The sequence below is a fragment of the Dermochelys coriacea genome, chromosome 9, assembly GCF_009764565.3.
Source record: "Dermochelys coriacea isolate rDerCor1 chromosome 9, rDerCor1.pri.v4, whole genome shotgun sequence".
Classification (NCBI taxonomy): Eukaryota; Metazoa; Chordata; order Testudines; family Dermochelyidae; genus Dermochelys; species Dermochelys coriacea.
The window spans coordinates 3,698,529-3,724,051 of NC_050076.1; the positions used below are offsets into that span (position 1 = coordinate 3,698,529).

The 25,523-nt window shown below is 46.8% G+C and overlaps 1 protein-coding gene across 5 annotated transcripts in view; it reads right to left on the bottom strand.

The window, feature by feature from the left end:
- LOC119861236 (interleukin 1 receptor accessory protein) overlaps nucleotides 1-25,523 on the bottom strand; it is a 59,625-nt gene that overhangs the window by 15,857 nt on the left and 18,245 nt on the right. For 4 of the 5 annotated variants that reach the window (XM_043492255.1, XM_038416075.2, XM_038416078.2 and 1 more), the window contains exons 2-8: nucleotides 25,350-25,417; nucleotides 12,074-12,359; nucleotides 11,117-11,303; nucleotides 7,681-7,846; nucleotides 6,514-6,585; nucleotides 4,140-4,269; nucleotides 962-1,110 (exon numbers count right to left, since the gene is read on the bottom strand). In XM_043492255.1, coding sequence (XP_043348190.1) covers nucleotides 962-1,110; nucleotides 4,140-4,269; nucleotides 6,514-6,585; nucleotides 7,681-7,846; nucleotides 11,117-11,303; nucleotides 12,074-12,359; nucleotides 25,350-25,416 — 1,057 coding nt within the window. In that variant the 5' untranslated portion in view covers nucleotide 25,417. The remainder of the gene's footprint in view (nucleotides 1-961; nucleotides 1,111-4,139; nucleotides 4,270-6,513; nucleotides 6,586-7,680; nucleotides 7,847-11,116; nucleotides 11,304-12,073; nucleotides 12,360-25,349; nucleotides 25,418-25,523) is intronic. The other variant, XM_038416076.2, reaches the window with a different exon arrangement.

Sequence of the window (25,523 nt, forward strand, 5' to 3'; positions counted from 1 at the left end):
CATGGTTTTTTTGATTTTCTGGTGCACAGTCCAGAAATGCCACGCCTCAGCAAAAGCTCCCCCATCCTGTGCTGACAGCACCCACTGCATGTACCGCTTGGCACGGAGTTGGAGGCAAATATCCTTCCATCATTTAGGGCAGAATGATTTATGTAGTTTAGTGTCTGGGATATTGAGCTTTAAAAGAAGGGTCAGAGTACAAAAAAGGCTGCAGCTTCACACACAACCCAGCTTGGTCAGCAGAAATGAACATAGAAAAGCCATCAGATTTGGCTGCTGCAGGATGAATCTTCTCCTCCCGCGGTACAGAGATAAATGGGAACTGTGTCCATGCACCAAGGAGATAACAGACATCTAAAGAACAACTGGATGGCACTTCTGAGAGGGGTCTGACATCTGACATAGCATAACAACCTGGTGCCGGCTCCTGAACTCGAAAAAACCTCGGGCAGAACACCATGAGCCCCTGCTCCCTGAGGGTTAGATTGAGCCTTTAGGCTCAGCCCCGTAGAAGGGCGACAAGTCGCGGCGCCACCCCAGAAGTAGCAGCAGCAAGGAACCGTGACAGACAGAATTCTCCCTTGCTTTGAGGGAGAGTTCGTCCCTTCCTTCCTTTCAGGGTGCAACTTACTAGTCTCTTTGGCTTGCTCCACTTGCTGCCTAGAGGGAATAGAACCATGGTTCCACACCCCATCTTTCTTCACACCCACTTGAGTGCAGTGGGGAATATCAGGCATGCAGCCTCTACTCTCTTCCCTAGAGCCGGAAGTGCAATGTGGGTAGCAATAAGAAGGCTACACAGGAGCAGAGGGAGCAGGAAATATTTACTCCCCCATTCCCTTGTATGACCGGGTTCAGTCAAGGCCCATCTTGCCCCAAGAAATTTCTTCCACATTCGACCATGCGTCTAAGATTTTTGCCTTGCTGCATCTGTTAAGCTGCTGCTGTGCAATTCCATTACCTTTCATTCTCACCATGGCCACCTGGTGAACCTCTCCTCTGGTGTTTCTGGCATGACAGGTGTAGTTGCGCTTCAAGTCCTTGGGTGTGACCTTGGAAATGGTCAGAGTCCTTGTGATGTGCTTGTGTCCAAGTTCGGCAGTAGAGACACTGGAACAGAAAAGTTAAAGTATTGCACGCACTAACACTGGCTGCACTGTCTGTGATTTTTTATACACACACACACACACACACACACACACACACACACACACAGAGAATTCAGCCTTTCCTTTTTTGTAAATCACACCCATATTTAGGAATTGCTTCATTTTTCACAGAAACTTTTACAGCAGAACAGTTTGACCTTTTGGTTCCTCTGTGAACTGGTTTTGTTTAAATTTCTTGGCATTACTTTTGCTTATTGCCAGTGTGAGGAATATGATTGATCAACTGTGTCTTGGGGCATTTTAGAGGGGAAAGGTGGGCTTGCCATAAGGCACTGGACAAAGACTCATGAGATCTGGGTTCAGTATCCACCTTCATCACAAACTTTCTGTGGGACCCTGGGCAAGTCATTTAGTCTCTCTGTGCCTCAATTACCCATCTCTAAAATGGGGATAATAAGATTTCCTTTCTTCTCCACTTCATTTTGTCTGTCTAATTTGTGAACTCTTTGAGACAAGTCTGTCCTTTAATATGTATCTGTACAACAACCAGCACACTGGACCCCCAATCTTGGTTGAAACCTCTATGTGCTACTGTAACACCTAGTCATGGAGTCACAAATTCCAAAGCTAGGAGGGAGAGTTGTGGTCACTGAGTCTGACCTCCTGTATAGTGCAGGCCAGAGAACTTGCCCCAAATCGTTTATAGAGCAGGTCTTCTAGACTAACACCCTATCTTGATTTAAAAATGGTCACTGATGGAGAATCCACCATAATCCTGTTCTAATGGTTAATTACTCTTGCTGTTAAAACATTACACCTTATTTCCAGTCTGAATTTGTCTAGCTTCAACTTCCAGCCATTGGATCGTGTTCTACCTTTTTCTGCTAGATTGAAGAGCCCATTGTTAAATATTTGCCATGTAGGTACTTACAGACTGTGATCAAATCATCCCTTAACCTTCTCTTTGTTAAACTCAATAGATGGAGCTCTTTGAGTCTATCACTGTAAGGCCGGTTTTCTAATCCTTTAATCATTCTCATGGCTCTTCTCTGAACCTGCTGCAATTTATCATCATCTTTCTTGAACTGTGAACACCAGAACTGGACAGACTATTCCAGCAGCGGTTGCACACTAGTGTCACAAATAGATGTAAAATAACCTCTCTACTACTTTATATCCCCCTCCCCTGCATCCCAGGATCACATTAGTTCTTTTGGCCACAGCATCGCACGGGGAACTCATGTTCAGCTGATTACCCCCACCCACCCGCAAATCTTTTTCAGAGTCTCTGTTTCTCAGGATAGTCTCCCATCCTGTAAGTCTGGCCTGCCTTCTTATGTACATGGCATTCTAATGATAATAATGCTCATCTTCAAACAAATTCTGCTTCATCCCAAAGCTAATTATGGACTGATTCTGCTACCCATCATATTTATTAATATTCTTATGAACAAAATGATGACTGTCCAAATGTTAGAACCAAAAGCCAAGGTGGATTTGAAAGCATGGCAAATTAATAGTTGGTTTTTAATTCCTTTAACAGTTTGGAAAAAAACAAACACAAAAATCCCACAACCGGTCACCCAGTTTTTTTATAAACTGCTGGTAGGTGCTAACCTGACCCCACACAAGCAATGCTAAACCTAAACATCATGACGAGACATCTCCAAGGAAATCCCAGCCGCTATAGGGGGTTGTTGGGTGATTCTGAAGATGGTATTCTGGCCTCTGAGTCAGCACGGAATGAAGGGCCTAGCCTGGTGCTAGGGCAGTGGTTCTCTGGTCCACCGCTTGAAGGGGGGCCAGCATGTCCCTCGGCCTGCGCCGCTTTCTGCAGCCCCCATTGGCCTGGAGCGGCGAACTGCAGCCAGTGGGAGCCGCAATCGGCCAAACCTGCGGATGCGGCAGGTAAACAAACCAGCCCGGCCTGCCAGGGGCTTTCCCTGCACAAGCGGTGGACCCGAGTTGAGAACCACTGTGCTAGGGAGTGCTGTACTGCAGGACAGAGTTTTCCAGACAGTTTGTAGCACTTTTTATGAGCACTTCAGTCTTCTTGCAAGTTCTGATTTGGGTCGTTACTTTCAACCTATCCACAGGGCCCCGGCAGTTTCCAGTGGGTATTGCTCTTCTCTTCCAATCCCGAAATGTTGTGCGTACTTGCTGTAGTCTACTCCTCGGCGGCTTCTTTCCAGTGGTGGGTGAAGATTAATAACAGACTGTGACCCTGTCTCCTCTAGTGGCTGGTCCCAGGATGCTGCCATCTCACAGCTCTGGGAGTTCTTCATTTCAAGGAGTAACGACTTGTGTATTTGGTGCTAATGTCTTGGCGGGGCGGGTGTGGTTCAATCTGCACTTGCAGTTGATGTGCGTGTGCATGAGTCATGGTTCATTACAACATGAACTCTGTACGTATGTCATAAAGCACTTTGGCACCCTCCAGGATGAAAAACATAACAAGGAATGGAAGATACTGTAACAAATCTATTGCTCTCAACAGGTCATTGTGAGGATGGTGGGGAAAGGACTCTCATCCTTCTGTTCCAAAATCAACTGCCTGAGGTAAAGAGAGAACCTCCCTTTGTTGTTAACAGTATAGAGTCTATGACACACAGCAATGCAGTTCCCTTATTCTCCATTAGAGGGCAGTGCCTCACACTAGCCAGTTTGTGATGCTATTACCAATGATGAGCCCTCTTTCGCTTATGGAGCCTCTTAATGATGTCTCTTTTAAATGAAAACTTGGTGACAAACAATGAGCAGATCATGGTTAAGTAGCATAACTACGCACAGATGCTGCATTGCACCCTGGAGTGATTTGATCCGACTAACACTAAGAAACAAGTGACTCTTGGCTCCTAACATTTGGGACTTGCCAATAACCTGAACAGTCTTTTTCCATTGGGAGCTCTAGGTGTTGCCAACAGGGGCAGTGCTGTTGAGTACCCCAGGCCTCTCGGTGGGATCCCATGCGCAGCTAGTGGAGAGGGCTGCAAGAGCTATGCAATGAACGTCCTTCTTACGAAACGTTACCTTTCGGAGACTTTTATTTTCAGGTCTGTGATATTGTCTGTATTTTTTCCATCAACAGTCCACCAGACCTCCGTTTGCGAGTCCTTCAGAAAGGTGAAGTAGACTTCGCAGGGCAGAACAAGCTCAGCACCTAGGAGAAGAGGATTAGGGTGGATATAGCAGCAGCAGCATTACATCGCTTCTGCTTTCCAGAGCCTCTTAAGCCCGAGTTTAAATGGAAATGAAAAGGAACAGTCACAAGCGTGAAATGCCTGCAAGCTGCATGGAAGCTTTTTCAAAACACCACAATAGAGGCTCAAACTAAATACATACTGCAAATAAAAAATACAGTAAGAGGACCAAAAGGATGCCACCATGGCTAAACAACAGAGTGAAAGAGACAGTTAGAGATAAAAAGACATCCTTTAAAAACTGGAAGGCAAATCCTACTGAGGGAAATAGAAAGGAGCATGAGCTCTGGCAAGTCAAGTGTAAAAGTATAATCCGGCAGGCCAAAAAAGATTCTGAAGAGAAACTAGCAAAAGACTCAAAAGCCAACAGGAATGTGGCCAAAATATATTTTCAAATGTCGGATAACTGGAATAGTGGGAATATTTCACTTTTGTTTTACAAATAAACAGTAAATAAACAAACAAGTCTCTCCCTAATCAGGTACTTAAGTGGTTCCTACCACTACACTGTGAGCGCCTGTGATGGGGTGTTCACCCCACAGTTGCCCTGAAGGGGTTAATGTAGGCTAAGAACGGGGCCAATCAACCAGCCAGGCCACAGCTGAGGGCAATCAGGAGGCTGAAGTAATCCCCTGACTGGAGGAGGAAGCCCTGAGGAGGAATGGGCTGCAGGAAGCTGATAACAGAGGGGGCTGCAGGGAAGCAGCCTGCAGTCGCTGCCAGGGGGAAGGGAGGTGTGTTTGGGGCTACAGAGGCAAGTAGCCTGCGGTTACTCCCTGGGAGCAGGGTGCTGTGAGGCTGGCAAACCCAGAGAAGTGGGGAGAGCCAGAAGGTAAGGAAGGGCTCAGGGAAAAGGCAGCAAGGTCCAGGGTGGAACAGACTGTGGCTGCCGACTGGAGGGTCCCTGAGCTGGGAGCAGGAGTAGAGGGTGGGCCTGGGTCCCCCTACCTGCCACTGGGGAAGTGGCACCAGTTGGGCAGCGAAGGGGAAGATGGCCTGAGCCCATTCTTTTGAAGACTGACATCCCATAAAGGGGAAGCGCACATAATGACCTGGCCCGAGGACCAAGTCACGAAGAAGGAGCACCCGGTCGCAGAGACTGAGAGCACAGAAGTAGGATGTGTAACAAGCAGAAGAAGGGGGCGCTGGACGGTGCTGGTCTCCAGAGCGACCAGGAGGAGGCACCCCTAGCTGTGAGTGAACCCCATGACAGTGCCCCCCACCACAATAATTGGTTTATTCTCAACACCCCTGGGAGACCAGATGGGGCTATTGTCTCCATTTTACAGATGGGAAACTGAGGCACAGAGAGAGTAAATGACTTGCCCAAGGTCCCACAGGATGTCTGTGGCAGAGCAGGGATTGAACCCAGATCTCCAAATCCAGTGCCTTCAGGACAACATCTTCCTCATTATTATGAATCATGTTTATTATTTGCAATGCTGCAGCTTCCAGAAGCTGTCGGTACCTAAAGACCAATAAAGAGTGGGCTAGGTGCTGTGCAAACCCAGAGTACCAGACAGTCCCTGCCCTGCAGAACTAGCAATCTAAAGAGACCAGACACACATAGGGCCAGGGAAGAGGGAAAACACACCAGCAGAGTGAACTATGTGAGGGTGGGCATGATTTTAGGAGGAGATTGGCTAAATGGAAAGAAAGTAGTGGGGGAGAGGGCAGGTGTGGAGTGAAGATGAGCTAAGGAGACTATGTGAGGGGAGGATTAGCACAACCAGACGATCAGCACGGGGCAGAGAAAGTCCAGTCAAACCTGTAGAAAGGTCTCTGAATGTCTGCAGATCCCTGCTTTGGCCACTTCTGAGGAAGGGACACTCCCAGCTGTTCCCCATTTTACCCCCTTCACTCCAGTGCTTTCTCTGCTTCTGAAGCTGCTCCTACCAGCTGGAGCCTGATTTCCATGTTTATTATTTCAGTAAGTTTGTACGCTCAAAGAGCCTTCTTAAGCTGTGTTCTCATGTCCCATAATTGGGCTTCGGCAATTTGGAAGCTACAGAAAAGAGAGAGAATCCCATGCTGCTTGCAAAGCAATCACGGCCCCCCATATGGTTCAAGTAAAGACACGAAGGAAAGCCGTGGGAAAGCAGGCAACCAAGATGAACCTCTGTGCTTGTTAATTACATGGCTTAAAATAATCTTCCCCATCAATGCATGTAGGCTTCCCGTGGGCAGCTACCACTGTGATTTACCTGCTTCGAGTTCGTATATTATTTTCTCATTTGGAGAGCTAAACTGCGGTGGCATTGCCTTGGCTGGAGACCCTGCAGAACAGAAAACAGAATCCCCCACACCGGGGTCGCAGTTGAAAATAGTCAGTCTTCATTAGGATTTTGAATTATTTCAGACTATCTTATAGTAACTACCCACTTGCATATACTCTACCATCTGTGACTGCACACCAGGGTCATTCACCCCCTGCGCCCCCAGATGTACGTACCCATCTCCCGTTGCAGTTGTCGAGAGTTGCGTGCATGTCCCAAAGGGCAGAAGCTGATCTAAGTAGAAAGTGGTCCCAGTCACACAACTTGATGCCCAATCCAGATTTTGAAAACCCCCACATATAGGGCTATCTGGATAGATGATCTGGGCCCAGCTGCAGTCCAGAGGAATCACACCTCCATCTAGGCCCTTTGGACTTTACCTACAGTTCAGCCTATCACACAGATTTTTCTACTGCTGCTCTTTTTTAAAAAAAAAGAACAACAAAAACTGTTTTTTCCTGCCAACAGTATTCTCTCCTCCTACCATGCCCTCAGTGAGCACCTATTACCACGTGATACAAGCATGTTCTCATATTTACCAGGTTTTTACAGTCTGCATAGTGTTTGCTGCCACTAAGACTGAGCATTCTCTGTCACTTGCATTACACCATGTGTATGCTAGGCACACTGTAGGCAGCTCTGAAGTGACAGCCTCTGCCCTGAAGATCCTACAGTCTGAACAGATGAGCCTGCTAGTTTTAAAATAGATAGCCTGAGAGAAGGCAGGAAACACACAGCAGCCACTGGAAAAACGAGACACTATTTCTAATAGTGAGTGAGCTGAGATCACCACAGACAGACTTTAACGCGTAATACACAACTGTGACGGGGCAATGCCAGCAGAGGCCAGCCCAGATCATCCCATCCTCACTCGCACAACTCACCCTGCCGGAGATATGTCCTGGGCATTCACACGCCAGGGGAGGCTGACCCCAGCAAACTGAAATACCTGGCTGTGGCAGATTAATTAATTCATTTACGCCAAGGAGTCGGAGGTGGGACCAATAGTCAGTCACTGATCGAGCCCGCAAGAGCCTTCTCCAGAACTTTTCATCTCTGCCGCTACAATTCTGTATGGTTTTTTATCCTCCTTACCTACTACTTTCATCCTTATGGTTCTGGTGAGGTTGTAGGTCCTTCCATTCTCCTTGTAGCTCACAATGCAGGTGTAGTTCCCTTTGTACACACTGCGGACAATGCCAATGATGAGCGTTGGGCCCTCGGGATATCGGTCGTGGAAGCCTTTCACCAACACACAGTTCTAGAAGCAGACAGCAAAACACTTACGCTTTTGGAACTAAAATTCAGAAATTTGTTTTCGATCCCTCTATAAAAATCTAAAGCTCTGCTTGGAATAAGCCTAGGAGGCAGTATCTGGATTTTGATTCAGTTCAGGCTAAGGTCTAGGTTCTACAGCATCAAAATCTTATGAGTCCAAAAAGGTGAGGGGCACACTTGTCCACCCCGTGCCTCGGTTTCCCCAGATGGAGCGAGTTACTTTTCAGGAAAGATTAAGGCTGGGATAGTCAAAGGAACTGGAAGGAATCAGGCACCCAGCTCCCTAATTTCTCTTCACCTCTGTTCCAAGCCATATGAGTTGTTGGGGCTCTTCAGGTCAGTTTCCCATTGATGGAGAGATCACTGATGGTACTGCCTTTCTTTAACTTCTTTTTTCACACTATAGGCGCCTGTGCTGGAACAGAGAATGCCATATGCAGCCTGCAGGCAAATCCCCTCTTTCAGAAATATCAGTCAATGCCCAGGTCCCAGAGAACAATTCTGCCTCAAGACTGAGAGAGATTAAGACAGACAGCAAACTCCCTTACTGTTTATAACAGCTCCAAAGACTCCACATCACAAAATTAACCACACGGCATGTCTTTGGACTGTATGCTGCTCACACTGTAAGAAAGCTAACAGGTGATACTGTAACAGCACCTGCTGGTGTCTCCTGCATAACATCCCTTAAACTCCTTGGGCCATTAGGCTCTTTTAGGCTGTGATTTTCAGATTTTCAAAGGTGCTGAGCACCCCCCTAAAGCCAACTGGATCTGCGGGTGCTCAGCACCTCTGGAAACCAGCCCATAAATGCACACAGCTTAGCTAAGCAGTGAACAAAGGGGAGACTTAACTATCTACAGGTTATTTAGAGGATATAAACACCAAGAAAGGAGAAGAATTATTTAGCTCAGTACCAAGGGGTATAATGGGATGAAATTAAAAAGGAAAACCTCTGGCCGGAGATCAGGAGAAAAGTCCCATAACGAGAGTAATGGGGCTGTGGAAAGATTTACAAGGGAACGCTGGCAAGTAAAACCTTAACCATCTTTGCACTTCCAGTGCTTTTAATCGTGGGAGTATCTGGGTACCAACAAAACTGCCTCAACAAAATTTTGTCTCCACCACTCCCCTTCGTCTATTGGGTTTTTCCTCTTCTTTCTCTCTCTATGAAAGTGAGTGCAGGCACTGCAAGGAATAATCTTGAAAAGGCAAGGCAATAAGAGTAGATGACCCTAGTAGGTTTATTCCATCTCTAACTTATCAGGTTCTATAAAGAGAAAGAGCTCTTAGCGATGGGTGAGGGTCCCAGAAGAAAGAAAGAAATGGAAGTAAAAAAAAAGGACAAGAAGTAAACTTAACTCTATTTACAAACTGACACCAAATTGCAAACTGACATCTTCAGCTGGCATAGTACTTTTGCTCTCAGTAGGACTATGCTGATTGATGTCAGCTGAGGATTTGACCCAAAATGAGCAACTGACCAAAAGAAATCCACAGTACAGGAACCTTAATAAGCCTTCCTCTGTCAGAAAAAGCAGGAAACCTGTCCCAAGTGCCAAGTTACAGGCTCCTTTTCAGAAAGGTTTATATCCTCTAAATATGCTGATGATAACTTGATTGTCATAAAAGCCAAAGATTTGTACATTTTCCAACTGATTATTTCTGAATGGTGCATTTCCAACTCAGATTTATCTTAATGTAACAGCTGAAGACAGAGGTAATATACCATTGTTAATGGCTTTTACTAGGCAAAGTGGCTTTTATGGCTTGCCGCCTCGAAAATGATTTAAATGGTGCTCTTTGTTTCATTCTGCTAATTGAGTGTCGATATTTGAACATCAATAGATGATACAAATTAGTCATTTAAATCACCAAAATGAAGCTACTCCTCTTGGCCCAGAACAAAGGGTTTTAGTTAGACCAGACACACTAATTCGCAAATGTCATTAGTGAGCAACTAGCAGCTGCACACCTCCGACACCTTCCATCTACGAATCTCAAACTGCTGTACAAAACATCAGCAATTTTAGCCTCCCAGCCCTGTGTGGCTGCATCTCCACTGAGCCTACTTAGGGGATTTTCTCACCACTGACTTAGCATGCAGGAAAGTGTAGCCCAGCCCCTAATATTCTTACCACTGTGTCACCTAGCCCTGCCAGGAACAGAGCTGGACACTGCTATGTCTGTCGCTAGCCAGGGCAAGCAGAATCTCGAAAACCTCAAAGGAGACATCAAGATTTTCAAAAGTGAAGAGCACCCAACTGTAGACACCAGAAAGGGGCCTAATTTTCAGGTGGTACCTCTAGGTGGGCCCCCCAAAAAAATCACTCGTCACTTTCCAACCTCTTCACCTAATAGTAATAATTCATTGATGTCAAGGTGCTTTACAAAGGAGGTCAGTATGGCTAGCCCTATTTTATAGATGGGGAAACTGAGGCACAGAGCGGGCATGTGACCTGCCCAAGGTCATTCAACAGCCCAGGAACTGATCCAAGATATCCTGAGTCCCAATCTACTGCCCTCTCCAGAAGGCTATCTTGAGACTAAACTCTTCCTTATTAGAACTTAGAACATAAGAACGGCCATTCTGGGTCAGACCAAAGGTCCATCTAGCCCAGTGTCCTGTCTTCCAACAGTGGCCAATGCCAGTGCCCCAGAGGGAATGAACAGAACAGGTAATCAGCAAGTGATCCATCCCCTGTTGCCCACTCCCAGCTTCTGGCAAACAGAGGCTAGGGACACCATCCCTGCCCACCCTGGCTAACAGCCATTGATGGACCTGTCCTCTACGAATTTATCTAGTACTTTCTTGAATCGTGTTATAGTCTTGGCCTTCACAACATCCTCTGGCAAGGAGTTCCACAGGTTGACTGTGCATTGTGTGAAGAAATACTTCCTTTTGTTTGTTTTAAACCTGCTGCCTATTAATTTCATTTGGTGACCCCTAGTTCTTGTGTTATGTGAAGGAGTAAATAACACTTCCTGATTTCCTTTCTCCACACCACTAGTCATGATTTTATAGACCTCAATCATATCCCTCCTTAGTCGTCTCTTTTCCAAGCTGAAAAGTCCCAGTCTGATTAATCTAGGCTCCAATCCTGCGTCAGTGCCAGCAAGGGACGTTTTACTGCTGACTTCAAAGGGAGCAAGATCGAGGCAGCAGCTCCAGTAACTTCAGTGGAGTTGCATCAGGGAGTTTGGGAGTAGAATTTGGCTTCCTGGTTCTTAGCCCCACTACTCCCTTTCTTACCCTGTACCAGTTGACTGTTGGCATTACGCTGGGAGGATAAAAGCCATCAATATCTGGACAAATGATCTTCTCATTAGTATGCTCCAAATAGAACAGCTCTTCAGTAGGTTTTATTGATTGGCTGATGCAAGAAGTTTGGTCTTTCTGAACAACCTCCAGGGGAAACACGACCTTGCTTGTTGTGTTTCTAAGCACAGAGGAGGGAAACGTGATTAGCTTGGTCTAGTTTATTCATGTGGCATTATGGATGAAATGAAATTAAAAGTCACAGTTTGGGTCATAGAAATGATGGCTCTGATGAGATAGATCCAGCCTCTATTGTCATATTTGCATGTAGGAAAACTACAGACACACAGAGACAGACACAGCAGCCGCACAGTGCATTAGAAAAACCTAAAGACTGTATTCCCCATGCAAAGACAACTCATGTGCTGCACTATCCTTTACCAATGTAATGAAAACAATGGGGGCTAAGACGTGAAAGAGGAAGACAGACCGAGATCTCCTCTTTATTGCTTTGGGCATGCTACATTCATTTTCTCCTGCACCTGGAGCTGTTTTTAATTCCCTGGAACTCTTTCGGGGTGTCAGGAAACTTTGGAAAATTAGCATCCAGTTGACATATTACCCTGCCTCTGAAGCCATCTCCACTTCTATATAGAGATTGCTCCTTACTGGAGAGGGCGTGTGGATTTTGCCAGTATTCTCTCTATGGACACTCGCAGTTAGCACGGACAGGTATGTGCATTAACGTCTGCAAGGTGCTAAGCATTATTATAATATAAATGGGCTTGGCACTGAGAATTCTTGTAACTGTCACATTTTCACCATTAATTCTTATGTAAGTGGCCGTCACCCGACAGTAAAATATTAAGCTGGCAAAACAATTTTCTTGTTATATAAAAGGCATTTGTGTGCCCTACAGTCTGACGCCCTCCGCTCTACTGCACTGCTTACCTGAGCATGCAGGTATAATTCCCAGTGTCGTTGAGAAGGGCAGGCCGGAACCAAAGGGTGTCTTTTTCCTTACTGATCCGATTGTCTGGGAGACGGAAGTTGATTAGCTCCTCCTGGTCCCGGTCCTGCCCAATCCAGTACCAGATCAGGGTTAAGCCAGCCGAATGGGCTGTAGTGTAGTTGTATTTTAAGAAGGCCTCAAAGAGCGGGCATTTGATCCTAGCTGGTTCCCCGTCGTAGACCTGGATTAGTTTCATGGTGTCCACTCCCCAGTCATCACAACACTCTAGGGCCAGAAGGAAGAGACACCTTAGCTTTCATGTGGGCAGAAAAGAACAGCTGCACACGCTCCTGCTCCCACTGAAATCAACATGTCTAGTGGTGTCATTGGAGACAGAGCTGGGGATGCTGCCTTCAGAGTACTAGGCACCTGGAAACCTGGCTTCTTCTTGCTGTTCTTCCTACAATTCCCCAAGATGTGCATCCTTGCCAGGGCCACATCACAGGATGCGAGTGGGTCGAGCCAGGCTTCCCGGACAGCATGGAGAGAAATCCTACCTGAAAATGACTCCTTGATGAACTATATGCCATAGCTGTGTGCGTGTTTGTGTGGGGCGGCAGGGGCCGGGAACGTAGGGTATTTCACAGCAGTAGAATCGGTTAACATTGCCACAGGACGTAAGGGCTGTTGCTGCACACCAACTACACAGCGACCTGTTTCTATTATAGTGTAGGCAAGGAAACGGGGGGCAAGGTTGCGGGTAGTACAATGGGAGGACCTGGCATGGGAGAAGGCACATCGTATTTCTCTGGGGAGGATGCTCCAGACATAGGAAGCAGCATGGGAAAAGAAACGGAGCCCTGAACTGCATTCCCATGGCCACACATATCATAAAGCAGGATCAAGGGGGGCTCGCTACAGGGTCTGCCAGAAGCAGAAACTGGGCTGGGAGGAGGAAAGCTGCAGAGCAAACTCACATTCATCTTCATCAATAACAAAGAAATAAAGACAAAGAACAGGCAAAAGGTCAATTGTTCTTTAACAGGTTTCAGAGTAGTAGCCGTGTTAGTCTGTATTCGCAAAAAGAAAAGGAGTACTTATGGCACCTTAGAGACTAACAAATTTATTAGAGCATAAGCTTTCGTGAGCTACAGCTCACTTCATCGGATGCATTTGGTGGAAAAAACAGAGGGGAAATGCATCCGATGAAGTGAGCTGTAGCTCACGAAAGCTTATGCTCTAATAAATTTGTTAGTCTCTAAGGTGCCATAAGTACTCCTTTTCTTTTTGTTCTTTAACAGGCATCTTTTCCTGCGTTTGCCTCAGCATGGAAGCTACTTAATAAAATGGACACGGAATGCAAGTGAATACCAAAGTCACCACGCTGGCTAACCGCCGTCTTTCCTAATTCTCCTCTGCGAGCCGAGAGAGGCTAGTAGTGTGACAACACATCCTGCCTCAGAGGGCAGGCCCTGCACATACACAGAAAACAGGGCTGTGTCTGGTGGGAGGTGTCAGGTCGTGCAAAGCCTCCTAGTCATGCTAATCCAGAAAACCACAGTGAGTCACACAGAAAACCGAGTCAGATGCAGCAGTGCAGTCAGATACCATGACAATACACATGGGAGGGGATTTACCACAGAGCATCTCACATGTGCAGAGATCAGAGGAGCATTGCTAGACAGAAAACCAGAGTCCTCAGACCTATTTTCTTTGGGCCAATCCTGCTGTCTCCCATTGTCTTCCAGGGATCAGGCTCTTCTGGCACATCCTCCTCCTCAAAGGGACAGTGGGAAGTATTTTGGCCCAAAACCAACATTTAAAAACAAGGAGAAAAGCAGGGCTAACACAACCTAATGGGACGGATTTCGCAACCCTTGCACTGAGCAACTCTAGCTTGCATAACTAAGTGCTACTTAAACGTAAGAATTGAAGAATCTGGCCCAATCTGAATAGAAATGTTTTTCCTGTGATTCTAAAAATGTCAATGAAAACTGAATGTGTATTCCCTTGGAACGTGAGAAACCCAAACCAGCAGGAGAAACCTAGCGAAATGGACTGTCAACAGGAAGCCAAGCTGAGCAGTGTCATGTCATTCTTCAGAGTGCAGATAGCAAATGGCATAAAAAGTGAAAAGTGAAACTAGATTTTTAAAAAGTATTTCCCTTTAAACTCTCTGGGTGGTGTTTTCAGAAGCACACAGCATTGGCCTAATGCTGTTTCTAGTGAAATCTGTGGTAAAACTTCTATGGGACTTCCCTGGAAACAGTCAGGCCAATGCTGAGCGCTACTGAAAACCTCATCCTGTAAGTCCAAAACATTGGCTAACCAGCATCATGGTCAAAGCTGAATGGGACAAATACATCATGGACAAGGCTAACTGTGACCAATACATTGATGGACTACAAGCCATCAGGAACAGTATCCCCAATAATGTCACGGCTAACCTGGTGGCTGAACTTTGTGACTTTGTCCTCACAATAACTATTTCACATTTGGGGACAATGTATACCTTCAAATCAGCGGCACTGCGATGGGTACCTGTATGGCCCCACAGTATGCCAACATTTTTATGGCTGACTTAGAACAACGCTTCCTCAGCTCTTGTCCCCTAATGCCCCTACTCTACTTGTGCTACATTGATGACATCTTCATCATCTGGACCCATGGAAAAGAAGCCCTTGAGGAATTCCACCAGGATTTCAACAATTTCCATCCCACCATCAACCTCAGCCTGGACCAGTCCACACAAGAGATCCACTTCCTGGACACTATGGTGCTAATAAGCGATGGTCACATAAACACCACCCTATATCGGAAACCTACTGACCGCTATTCCTACCTACATGCCTCTAGCTTTCATCCAGATCATACAACACGATCCATTGTCTATAGCCAAGCTCTACGATATAATCGCATTTGCTCCAACCCCTCAGACAGAGACAAATACCTACAAGATTTCTATCATGCATTCTTACAACTACAATACCCACCTGCTGAAGTGAAGAAACAGATTGACAGAGCCAGAAGAGTACCCAGAAGTCACCTACTACAGGACAGGCCCAACAAAGAAAATAACAGAACGCCACTAGCCATCACCTTCAGCCCCCAACTAAAACCTCTCCAACGCATCATCAAGGATCTACAACCTATCCTGAAGGACGACCCATCACTCTCACAGATCTTGGGAGACAGGCCAGTCCTTGCTTACAGACAGCCCCCCAATCTGAAGCAAATACTCACCAGCAACCACACACCACACAACAGAACCACTAACCCAGGAACCTATCCTTGCAACAAAGCCTGTTGCCAACTCTGTCCACATATCTGTTCAGGGGACACCATCATAGGGCCTAATCACATCAGCCACACTATCAGAGGCTCGTTCGCCTGCGCATCTACCAATGTGATATATGCCATCATGTGCCAGCAATGCCCCTCTGCCATGTACATTGGTCAAACTGGACAGTCTCTACGTAAAAGAATGAATGGACACAAATCAGACGTCAAGAATTATAACATTCAAAAACCAGTTGGAGAACACTTCAATATCTCTGGTCACTCGATCACAGACCTAAGAGTGGCTATCCTTCAACAAAAAAGCTTCAAAAACAGACTCCAACGAGAGACTGCTCAATTGGAATTAATTTGCAAACTGGATACAATTAACTTAGGCTTGAATAGAGACTGGGAGTGGATGGGTCATTACACAAAGTAAAACTATTTCCCCATGTTATTTCTCCCCACCCCCCACTGTTCCTCAGATGTTTTTGTTAACTGCTGGAAATGGCCCACCTTTATTATCACTATAAAAGGTGTTCCTCCTTCTCCCCCCACCCCTGCTGGTAATACTTTTTTTTTTTCCACCAAATGCATCCGATGAAGTGAGCTGTAGCTCACGAAAGCTTATGCTCTAATAAATTTGTTAGTCTCTAAGGTGCCACAAGTACTCCTTTTCTTTTTGCAAATACAGACTAACACGGCTGCTACTCTGAAAACAATACATTGATAAGCTCCTTAGAACCATGAGGTCCAGGCTACTTGATTTATACAAGGTCAGGACTTCAGAGTTGTTAACAAAGCAGACCGCTCGGTCAGTGACTGACTGCTAAATGCATGATGAAGCTTTATGCTATTTGCTTTAGGGACATTTATTCTCACAAAGAAAGGCTAAAGCCTCATCCCATTCTCTGCTTCCCATTAAGGGAAGGGATTGTGACTAGGGAGTGATGTTTTGGGATTAGATCGGGGACCGTACATGAGGGCTCCCTAGGGTTCGTTCTCATCTGCGCTCCATCTGCCACTGACTTCATTATGTCCCCTTGGGCTGGGTAAGTTATCAGTTGTCTTTATTTCTTCACATGGCAGGGCCAAAGGGGAAAAGAAACCTACGTAAAAATGGCAATACTGAAGTTCTGGGCTCAAGCCAATGAACTCCGCAATCCTGAATAATCCTTTGTACTTTGGAAGAGCTCCCAAATCAGCACTGCCCACGGTGTGGTGCGGGGTTGGTGTTGGTGGATGGCCACATAAAAGAGAATTGTGGTTTTCCATGACTGTCAATCACTATGGTGACCGGTGGGCACGGAGATGTGTTAATGGGGCTGAGTAAATTTCCCTGATAGGTTAGGAAGGCTGTCACAGATTCAGGAGTCAAGACATGCTGAGGAATCCTAATTTGGAGAAGGTGGCCGGCTCCAAACCTCAGTGAACTAACTCGAAATGCAGCAGGCGGCCATGCTGATAAAGGACGGCTACACCCTACATCATAAAGCAGGGGTCTGGCTTTAGCTTACTTGTGAACATAGAGAGGCTGACTGCTCCTCAGCCCTCGTGGCTCCATAAAATCTTGATAAACGCCCCAAGAATTCAGGAAGAAAAGCCAAGGACCGTCAATCTCAACTTGGACGGCAGAAACAAGCATTGTATCTGACATATAAACCTTTCAGGGCATGAGACGGGCTCCCCTCAACCCTCTCCTACCTGGCTCAGGCTGCTGTGAAAGGGTGTAGCCAGGCGGCCATCACCCACAGGCTGATCTGCATTTAGATTTACCACAGTGGGTGCCTTGTGCCTGAGAAGTTGGGTTTTGTCTCAGAGGACACGTGAAGTGATCTCTCACGCACACAAAAGTCATTTCTTTCTCTTCGGCTGTTCAATGGCTCATTTCCCAATGCTGATAATGCCCTTTGCTGCAGTGACTAGCCCAGTGCTGTCGCAGAACAATGCAGAACCTGCTGGGTTTGTCAGGCTTGGAGAGAGCTGGTTATATAATTTGCCCAGGATGTGGGGGGATTTAATCTGTGCTGGAAACTGATTTTGATGTGTTTGCATTCAGCAGTGTTTTGTGTGCCAGCTCCCTGCTGCACCCCCCCCCCAAATCCCCAATCCACTTGGCTGCATGAGAAGTTCAGAAACGTATTTGCTGCCGATGCCAGCAAGCGCATAACACTTCAGTTGGCGAAGTCAGTTTCAACAGGTGACAAGGGCATTTCGTACTTCCCTGGACGTTTCAAGTCCCATGAATATCCTTCCACGACACAAAGGATTTCATTCTCAATACTGATGGGAGAGAATCACAGAATATCAGGGTTGGAAGGGACCTCAGGAGGTCATCTAGTCCAACTCTCTGCTCAAAGCAGGACCAACACCAACTAAATCATCCATACTACACAGTGCCACATATCCTGAGCAGAACAATGACATCAAGGAGGGCTTCGGGGATCAGTGCACGAGAACCTGCCAGAACTCAGGGTGCAAACCTCAGCTGGCAGAGCTCCACTGAAGTCAATGGAGCCACATGGGCTTATACTCCCTTGGGCTCAGGCTTTCACCATCCTGGCACAGGCAGTTTCTTGTCTCTGAAACATTCCCTGCACAAATTAGACCTGTCAGGGGTAAGTTAGGTGGAATCCGCATTCGTTCTGTGGTCTGAAGGACTTGTGTAGACTTCTGGGCTTGGGCTCGAGGCCAGGCTGTAGGATCCTGCAGGGTTGGAGGCTCCCAGAGCTCAGGCTCCAGGCTGAGCCTGGGAGTCTACACAGCAATGAAACAGCCCAGCAACCCGAGCCCCACGAGCCCAAGTGGGCTGGCACGGGCCAGCCATGAGTTTTAATTTGCTGTGTAGACAGATCCTCAGATATCATAGCAATGGGCTCATTGTCAAGAACAAATCATGTCAAACCTACCTGATAGTTTTCTTTGACAGGGTAACAAGCCTTGTGGATGGGGGGAAACGGTAGATGTGGTATATCTTGACTTTAGTAAGGCTTTTGATACTGTCTCGCATGACCTTCTCATAAACAAATTAGGGAAATATAACCTAGATGGAGCTACTATAAAGGTGGATGTATAACTGGTTGGAAAATCGTTCCCAGAGAGTAGTTATCAGTGGTTCACAGTCATGCTGGAAGGGCATAACAAGTGGGGTCCCGCAGGAATCAGTTCTGGGAAAGGTTCTGTTCAATATCTTCCTCAGTGATTTAGATAATGGCATAGAGAGTACACATATAAAGTTTGCAGATGATTCCAAGTTGGGAGGGGTTGCAAGTGCTTTGGAAGACAGGATTAAAATTCAAAATGATCTGGACAAAGTGGAGAAATGATCTGAAGTAAATAGGATGAAATTCAATAAGGACAAATAAAAGTACTCCACTTCGGAAGGAACAATCAGTTGCACACGTACAGAATGGGAAATGATGGCCTAGGAAGCAGTACTGCGGAAAGGGATCTGGGGGTGACAGTGGATCACAAGCTAAATATGAGTCAACAGTGTAACAGTGTTACAAAAAAAGCAAACATCATTCTGGGATGTATTAGCAGGAGTGTTGTAAGCAAGACATGAGAAGTAATTCTTCTGCTCTACTTCATGCTGATTAGGCCTCAACTGGAGTATTGTGTCCAGTTCTGGGCACCACGTTTCAGGAAGGATTTGGACAAATTGGAAAAAGTCCAGAGAAGAGCAACAACAATGATTAAAGGTCCAGAAAACATGACCTCTGAGGGAAGATTGAAAAAATTGGCTTTGTTTAGTCTGGAGAAGAGACGACTGAGGGGGGACAGGATACCAGTTTTCAAGTACATAAAAGGTTGTTACAAGGAGGAGGGAGAAGAATTGTTCTCATTAACCTTTGAGGATAGGACAAGAAGCAATGGGCTTAAATTGCAGCAAGGGCGGTTTAGGTTGGACATTAGGAAAAACTTCCTAACTGTCAGGGTGGTTAAGCACTGGAATAAATTGCCTAGGGAGGTTGTGGAATCTCCATCATTGGGGATTTTTAAGAGCAGGTTAGACAAACACCTGTCAGGGATGGTCTAGATAATACTTAGTCCTGCCTGCGTGCAGGGAACTGGACTAGATGGCCTCTCAAGGCCCCTTCCAGTTCTATGATTATATGATTAAAGATGCCTAACAGAGAGAGCTGATGAAACTCTATTTCAGTCCATGGATACTCACCCTGGAGATGCCAATACAATTTAACTTTAAAATAATGCATGCAAGTATCTCTATTATTAGCATTAATTTGTATTGCTGCAGTCTCAAGACTGAAGCCCCGTTGAGCCTGGTGCTCTACAAACACATAGGAAGAGACAGTCCAGGTCCTGAAGAGTTAAAATCTGAATTGACAAAGGATGGATGAGATACGTGTTGTTATACCCATTATAGAGCTGGTGGAACCCAGGTCCCAAGAGACTGCGCGACTTGCCAAAGGTCATGCAGCACATTCATGAGAGAGACTGGAATTAGACCCAGATCTCCTGAGCCCCAGTCCAATGCCCTAAACCACCAACCTATTTCAATGTGTCAGCAAGAGGAACAATGCATGCAGAAGGGGAAAGGAGAAGTGGGATGGGAGACAAAGAGAAGGAGACAGGGCATGGAAAGTCAGCATCAGTAAACACCAGTGTGTGGAACTAGCTGTTCAGAGGCTGCAGGCCCCAGGGGAGAGGCTGGTTTACAGTCCTGCACGGGAAAGGGATGCGGAGCAAGCGAGGTGCAGGGAGGTGGGCAAACTTGTTCCAGCTGGTGTGTCAGGACCAAAGGATCCACCTCCGACACAGGAGGCTGGAGAGCAGAGACAAAGGTCACTCTAAGGCCACTGCACGAGTTCAGTGTTCCTTGAGATAAGGATCAGAAGGGAGGACTCCCTCCTTCCACAGTACTTCTCTGATGCATGGGGAAAACCAGCTCGTATCAGAGAGGAGAGTTAACTTTGAATGGCCCGTGTTGTGGGTGTTACAGCACTGACCTCACACGCAGGGAGATTTCTTTATTATCATCTTTGCTCTCTTGCTTTAAAAACCTGCCCTCTTGCTCAGCCTGGCTGTATAATGGGTGAAGAGGCTTAGCAGGGAGTCGGGACCCTGCTCAGAAGCTGCGCAAAGCTGGGGGTTTCCTCTCTGCACAAAGGAAAGTGCTTAGGAAGGAGGGAAAATAACGGTGTCGCTCAACCTCTGGAAAATTGAAAATAAACATTCTGGAAATCTTTGGCAGCTTTGTTCACAACACTCCCCACTCCCTCATTAGGAATGCCCCCTACGGACACAGAGCCCATCTCCCCCACACACACGTGCACAACACACCGACAGAAGTGCCCATGCACGCACATGTGCCCAAATTTCATCAGATAGCTACACGCACAGTAAGTGGCTAGGGCACTGCACTGAGACTCTGGGGACCTGGGTTCTATTCATGGCTCTGCCACTGGCTGGCTGGGTGACCCTGGGAAAAGCGCTTCCCCACTCAGTGCCTCAGTTTCCCCATTTGTAAACCAGTTAAATGTGAATACAGTGTTTATTATAAGGCATGCAACTGGCCCTAAGAAAACCTTCTGTCTTTTCTGGCAGGCTCCATATTTTTAAACTGAGACCGACATAATAAAAATGGGGTGCGAGAGGCTTTTAAGCCTGAGGAAAACAAGTAAGTCGCCACTTTCCCACCCACTTCAATGAGGAAATTGACACATGGACGAGAGCAGAGCAGTACTTGTTGGTTAGCTCCTGGTGTGGAGGAGAGCGCAACAAAATAACCTGTAAAAGAAGGTGGCTTGAAAAACCACCGCTCAGCCTCAGTGTACATGGAGATAATCTGATACCGACACATCACTTCAGCGCGCTAAGAAACCTGACTGAGACCTAGGGGATCCAAGTTCAGTTCCCAGCTCTGCCACTGATTCATTGTGTAGCCTTGGGCAAGTTACTTAGCCTCTCTGTGCCCCACTTCCTCCTTCATGAAACATGGAGAGCAGTTCTTCCCTGCCTCAGAAATAACTTGTTTATCATCCTGAGGGACCCCAAGGGCTTTACGTTCATTCCACCAAGGCTGAGATGCAGCCACCTCCAGAGTGGAACACAGCAGCTATGTGCACCCAGCAACACCAGATGAAGACAGGAAGTGAACAATACCATAGCCAATTACACTTGCACTAGGTAGTCAGGGTATAATGACTTGGCCAGGAAAGCAGGGATAACACACCTCCTTGTTGTAAATGTGCCTGGTATTTGGTGATCCCGGGATACTCATTTTCCCTCAGCTTCTCTGTAAGCTCCCGTCTCACACAGCCCAGTGCCCGTGACACCAGGCAGGAGCATTGGCCGCTCCTTGCAGCATGCTGAGGTTTCCCTGGACGCCTCATGCAAGCGCAGCTCTGCTTAGCTTATACATTTTGACAAGGCTACTGCAACTACCAACCCTGGCCGCCAAAATTCAGTTACATCTCAATGGGACCTCAAACTGAATCTAACAGGTTTTCAGTCAACAGCTAAATCGAACAGAAACAAAACACCCAAAAGAGATGCGAGACATGGAGGCTACTGGCTGGTCTCAAAGTGTCACCCCGGCCACTCTGTCTTATAATTTTGGTTTATTACACAAAACTAAACCAGGGATGGGGGAAGATTAGATGACTCAGATAATATGCTATGGAGCTTGAATCAAACAGGCCACCAATTCAAATCTGATTCATGTAAGGAGAGACCGAAAGTGACCATCTAACCTCAGATCAGTGACCTAAGTGAAATGGGCTCCTCCTTTCTCCTGGCCGACAGACATTCACAGCATGCACACAAAAATATCCTCCTCCCCCCGGCAGTTGGCTCCCCCTGATTGGACATAGAGACTGAACTCCTCTCTTGTCTGCAGAAGGAATCCTGACAGCTCGGGGTTGATGCACATCGGTAAGTTCAACGTGGTGATAGTTTACTGCTCTACCTGCTTTGCAGCTAGACCTTCCAGTTCCCCCCAGGGGCATCTTTCCCCGGCATAACTTCACTTTAAAAGTTGGGTGGGGAACAACCTAACCTCAAAGCATCATAAATAAACCTTAGAGATGAAAGCAGCTCCAGAACTGTGCTTAAAAATGGCGTAGCAGGTCATAAAAACATACCTGAGCTGGCCAGCAATTGCAACAGACAGGGGAATGGAGGAGGAGAGGCAAGGCAGGAAATATTAGAAGATGGGGGTGGGGGGGCAGAGAGCATTGGGGGGTAGTTGTTCATTTAAAAAAAAAAACACACAAGACATTTCCATCTATTTTTCTTGTTACTTTACACCCTAAAATACGCAAGCTCTGGGCTTCTGGGGCTGTCACCACTCATAGGAGAAATAAGGTCACTGGAACCCCATCATTCGAGTAACAGTTGTGTAGCAATATTTCCTGAGAATGGATACAAAGCTTTGCCTCTTCAAAGTGTTTCACAGACAGTAATTTCTTAATCCTCAAATTATCCCTGGCCATAAGTAACTACACACCCATTCTACAAAGTGGGAGACAGACACGCTAAATCAGTGGGGGCACCTGCGGCCTGCACCACTTCCCGCAGCTCCCATGGGCCAGGAATGGCGAACCGCGGCCACTGGGAGTTGCAGGCAGCCGTGCAAATGTAAACAAACTGTCTGGCAGCCTGCCAGCGGATTACCCTGATGGGCCGAAGGTTGCCCACCATTAGGCTAAATTGATCCCCCTGGTAGGAGGTTACACCAGGGATGAATTTGACCCACGGGGCCTACTTCTGGTCTCTGTTCCACTGAAAGCCGATGAGTTACAGTGGATTTACCCCGTATACTGAAAGTCTCAATTCTGCACCATTCAAGTCAACTGGAGTTTTGAAACTGATTTCAGAGGGAGCTGGATCAGGTCCTGAGAGCAGAATCTGGTACAGAGAAAGGCCAAACAATTTACACTGATTCCTTACTAACTTTAGGGATGGCACAGGGTGTAAATCTGCACTGAACTTGGCCCCAAGCATCCCTGGCTTGCACGGCTGTGCTCATTTCACTCGATCGCCCAGCCTGTTTGGACAGGTAAGGAAAGGGAAGTGATTTCCTACATATGCATGGTGCCAAATGGTAGCGATGGGTTACTTTTTGGACAGCACTTATTCCTCAACACTAGACAGATACTTTAAACAATCAAAGCTCAGGAAGAGGCTTTCCCATCTCTGCTGGCAGCATTACAGGCTCTTAACCAGTCCTTTCTAGTTCTCCACAACAGTAAAACTGACAATGGTTTTCTCCCAATCCTCTACCCTTCACTAAGGTTGAAAGACTGTGAAGAAGACAAAGGCAGTCTGGGAAGGTAAGAGATACAAATGGAACTTGCAGTAAAATCAGAGCCAAATCTGTAAAACAATGATCAGGAGCGAATAAGGGAAAGTGGAACTCAAACACAAAACAGCCAGTATTTTACAGTGCAGAATGGGTTATGTCTGGCCATTATCTGGCCAGATTCTGATCTCACCTAAACCAGTGACAATCAGAATAACTCCACTGGCCTCAGACAAGTTACTCTGGATTGACACCAATGAACTGAGATCAGAATCTGGCCCACCGTATATCCTGCTTCCAACCACAGACACCAAAGCGTGTCCCTTCCTGACAACGATTAACTCCCTTTTAAGGCAGAGCCGAGGGGAGCTACAGATTCTCAACCCCTTTTCACAGTAGGCCCGGGGTCCCAAGGAGGGCACCCAACAGCTGAAACACTAAAATTAGTGGACGCTTCTTTGAAAATTTGGACTTCAGTGTCCTCCGTAAGGGTACAGAGCAAGTCAGGGGCAGAGCTGGGCACAGAACCCAGCAGTCCTGGCTCCCAGTCTCATATTCTAAGCAGTAGATCATACTGCCCCACCTCGTAGCACCCGCTTCTGAGGTCCTCATTATAGCACAAGCCCAAACAAACCCAGCAATACCCGCAGAGGCAACAGGCCAGGAGCTACAAACCACAGCACCGTGGGGAATTGGATTTTGCTCACTGGCTTGGGCTTCCCCGATTCGTCACCGCAGTGAGTGGTGGCGTGAAATGCTGTGGTAACGCTTTCTGGAGCACTGCCAGGGAGCAGCACCCTACCTGAAATGGAAGGGGAGATTGTCTACATGGTAGACAGGGCAGTTTTGATTCCACAGGAGAAATGCATGGAAGGGTGAATCCAACCCGCTTTCCCACCTATCGGGGGCATGGAGCTCTCGGGACCCAGCAGAGCTAGTACAGCTCTATTGGGCCTGACTTAGGGATTCTGGGAGGTTTTATCCAAGCGCAGGCTCGGTAAACGGTGCAACGAGGCCGATGCCGACGAGGGCCATACTGAGCTTCCCCCGGCCGCCTGGAATGTTCATTCTTCAATGTGTTTTCCCTAACAGAGCTTGTTCCCCAGCCCCTTTCCATTTTCCTTCTGTGAATCACGACATCTCTCCTTCGCCTCCCGATAGGAAACCTGGGGCCGATACAGATACAATCCCCCTTTTCATGAACAGCCCAGCTGAATGCGAGCCAGACGCCCATGAGGATTACAACATATTTTCTGCTAGGAACATGACTCAGTGAGGCTGGCATGCGAACTTGGCCCATTCAAGAAGTTCCATTCTCAGCAGCCATGACTGAGACATGAGTCAGAATTCAAGGGCCAGAATCTCATGTTCCGGATCCAAACAGGAGGGAAAGATTCTCGGGTTCAATTCCTGGCCCTACCTGGCTCACTACGTGACCTCGGGCAAGTCATTCCCCACCCCCACTGAGTCTCTGTTTTACCAGCTGTAAAATGAGATAATGTTAATGACCAAAGTGTTGTGAAGCTTGTGTTTGCAAAGCTCTCTCAGATGCCCAGATGGCCATTGCACCCAGGAATATAAAACAACAACAACTATTTTTAAGCAATAAATCCATCCCTGCTGAATTCAAAGGCCCAGGGATGAGTTTGTGCGTCCTGTCCTGAGCTGGAAAAGTGGAACCTAATACACTGCCCGGCATTTCCTAAAACAAAAGTTGACATCACTCTTACCTGAGCTGCTGCCGAGGGTGGCCAAGGACAGCCATAAAGTAATTAGCAGGGGGCGGCACACCTTCATCCTGCAACACAAACACACACAAAGAAGTTCCAGTTATTTCTAAACTCTTTTCTCATTGAAGGGAAGTTTTGTTCTTGGCAGTTTTGTTCTGGCACCTTCCAGCACCT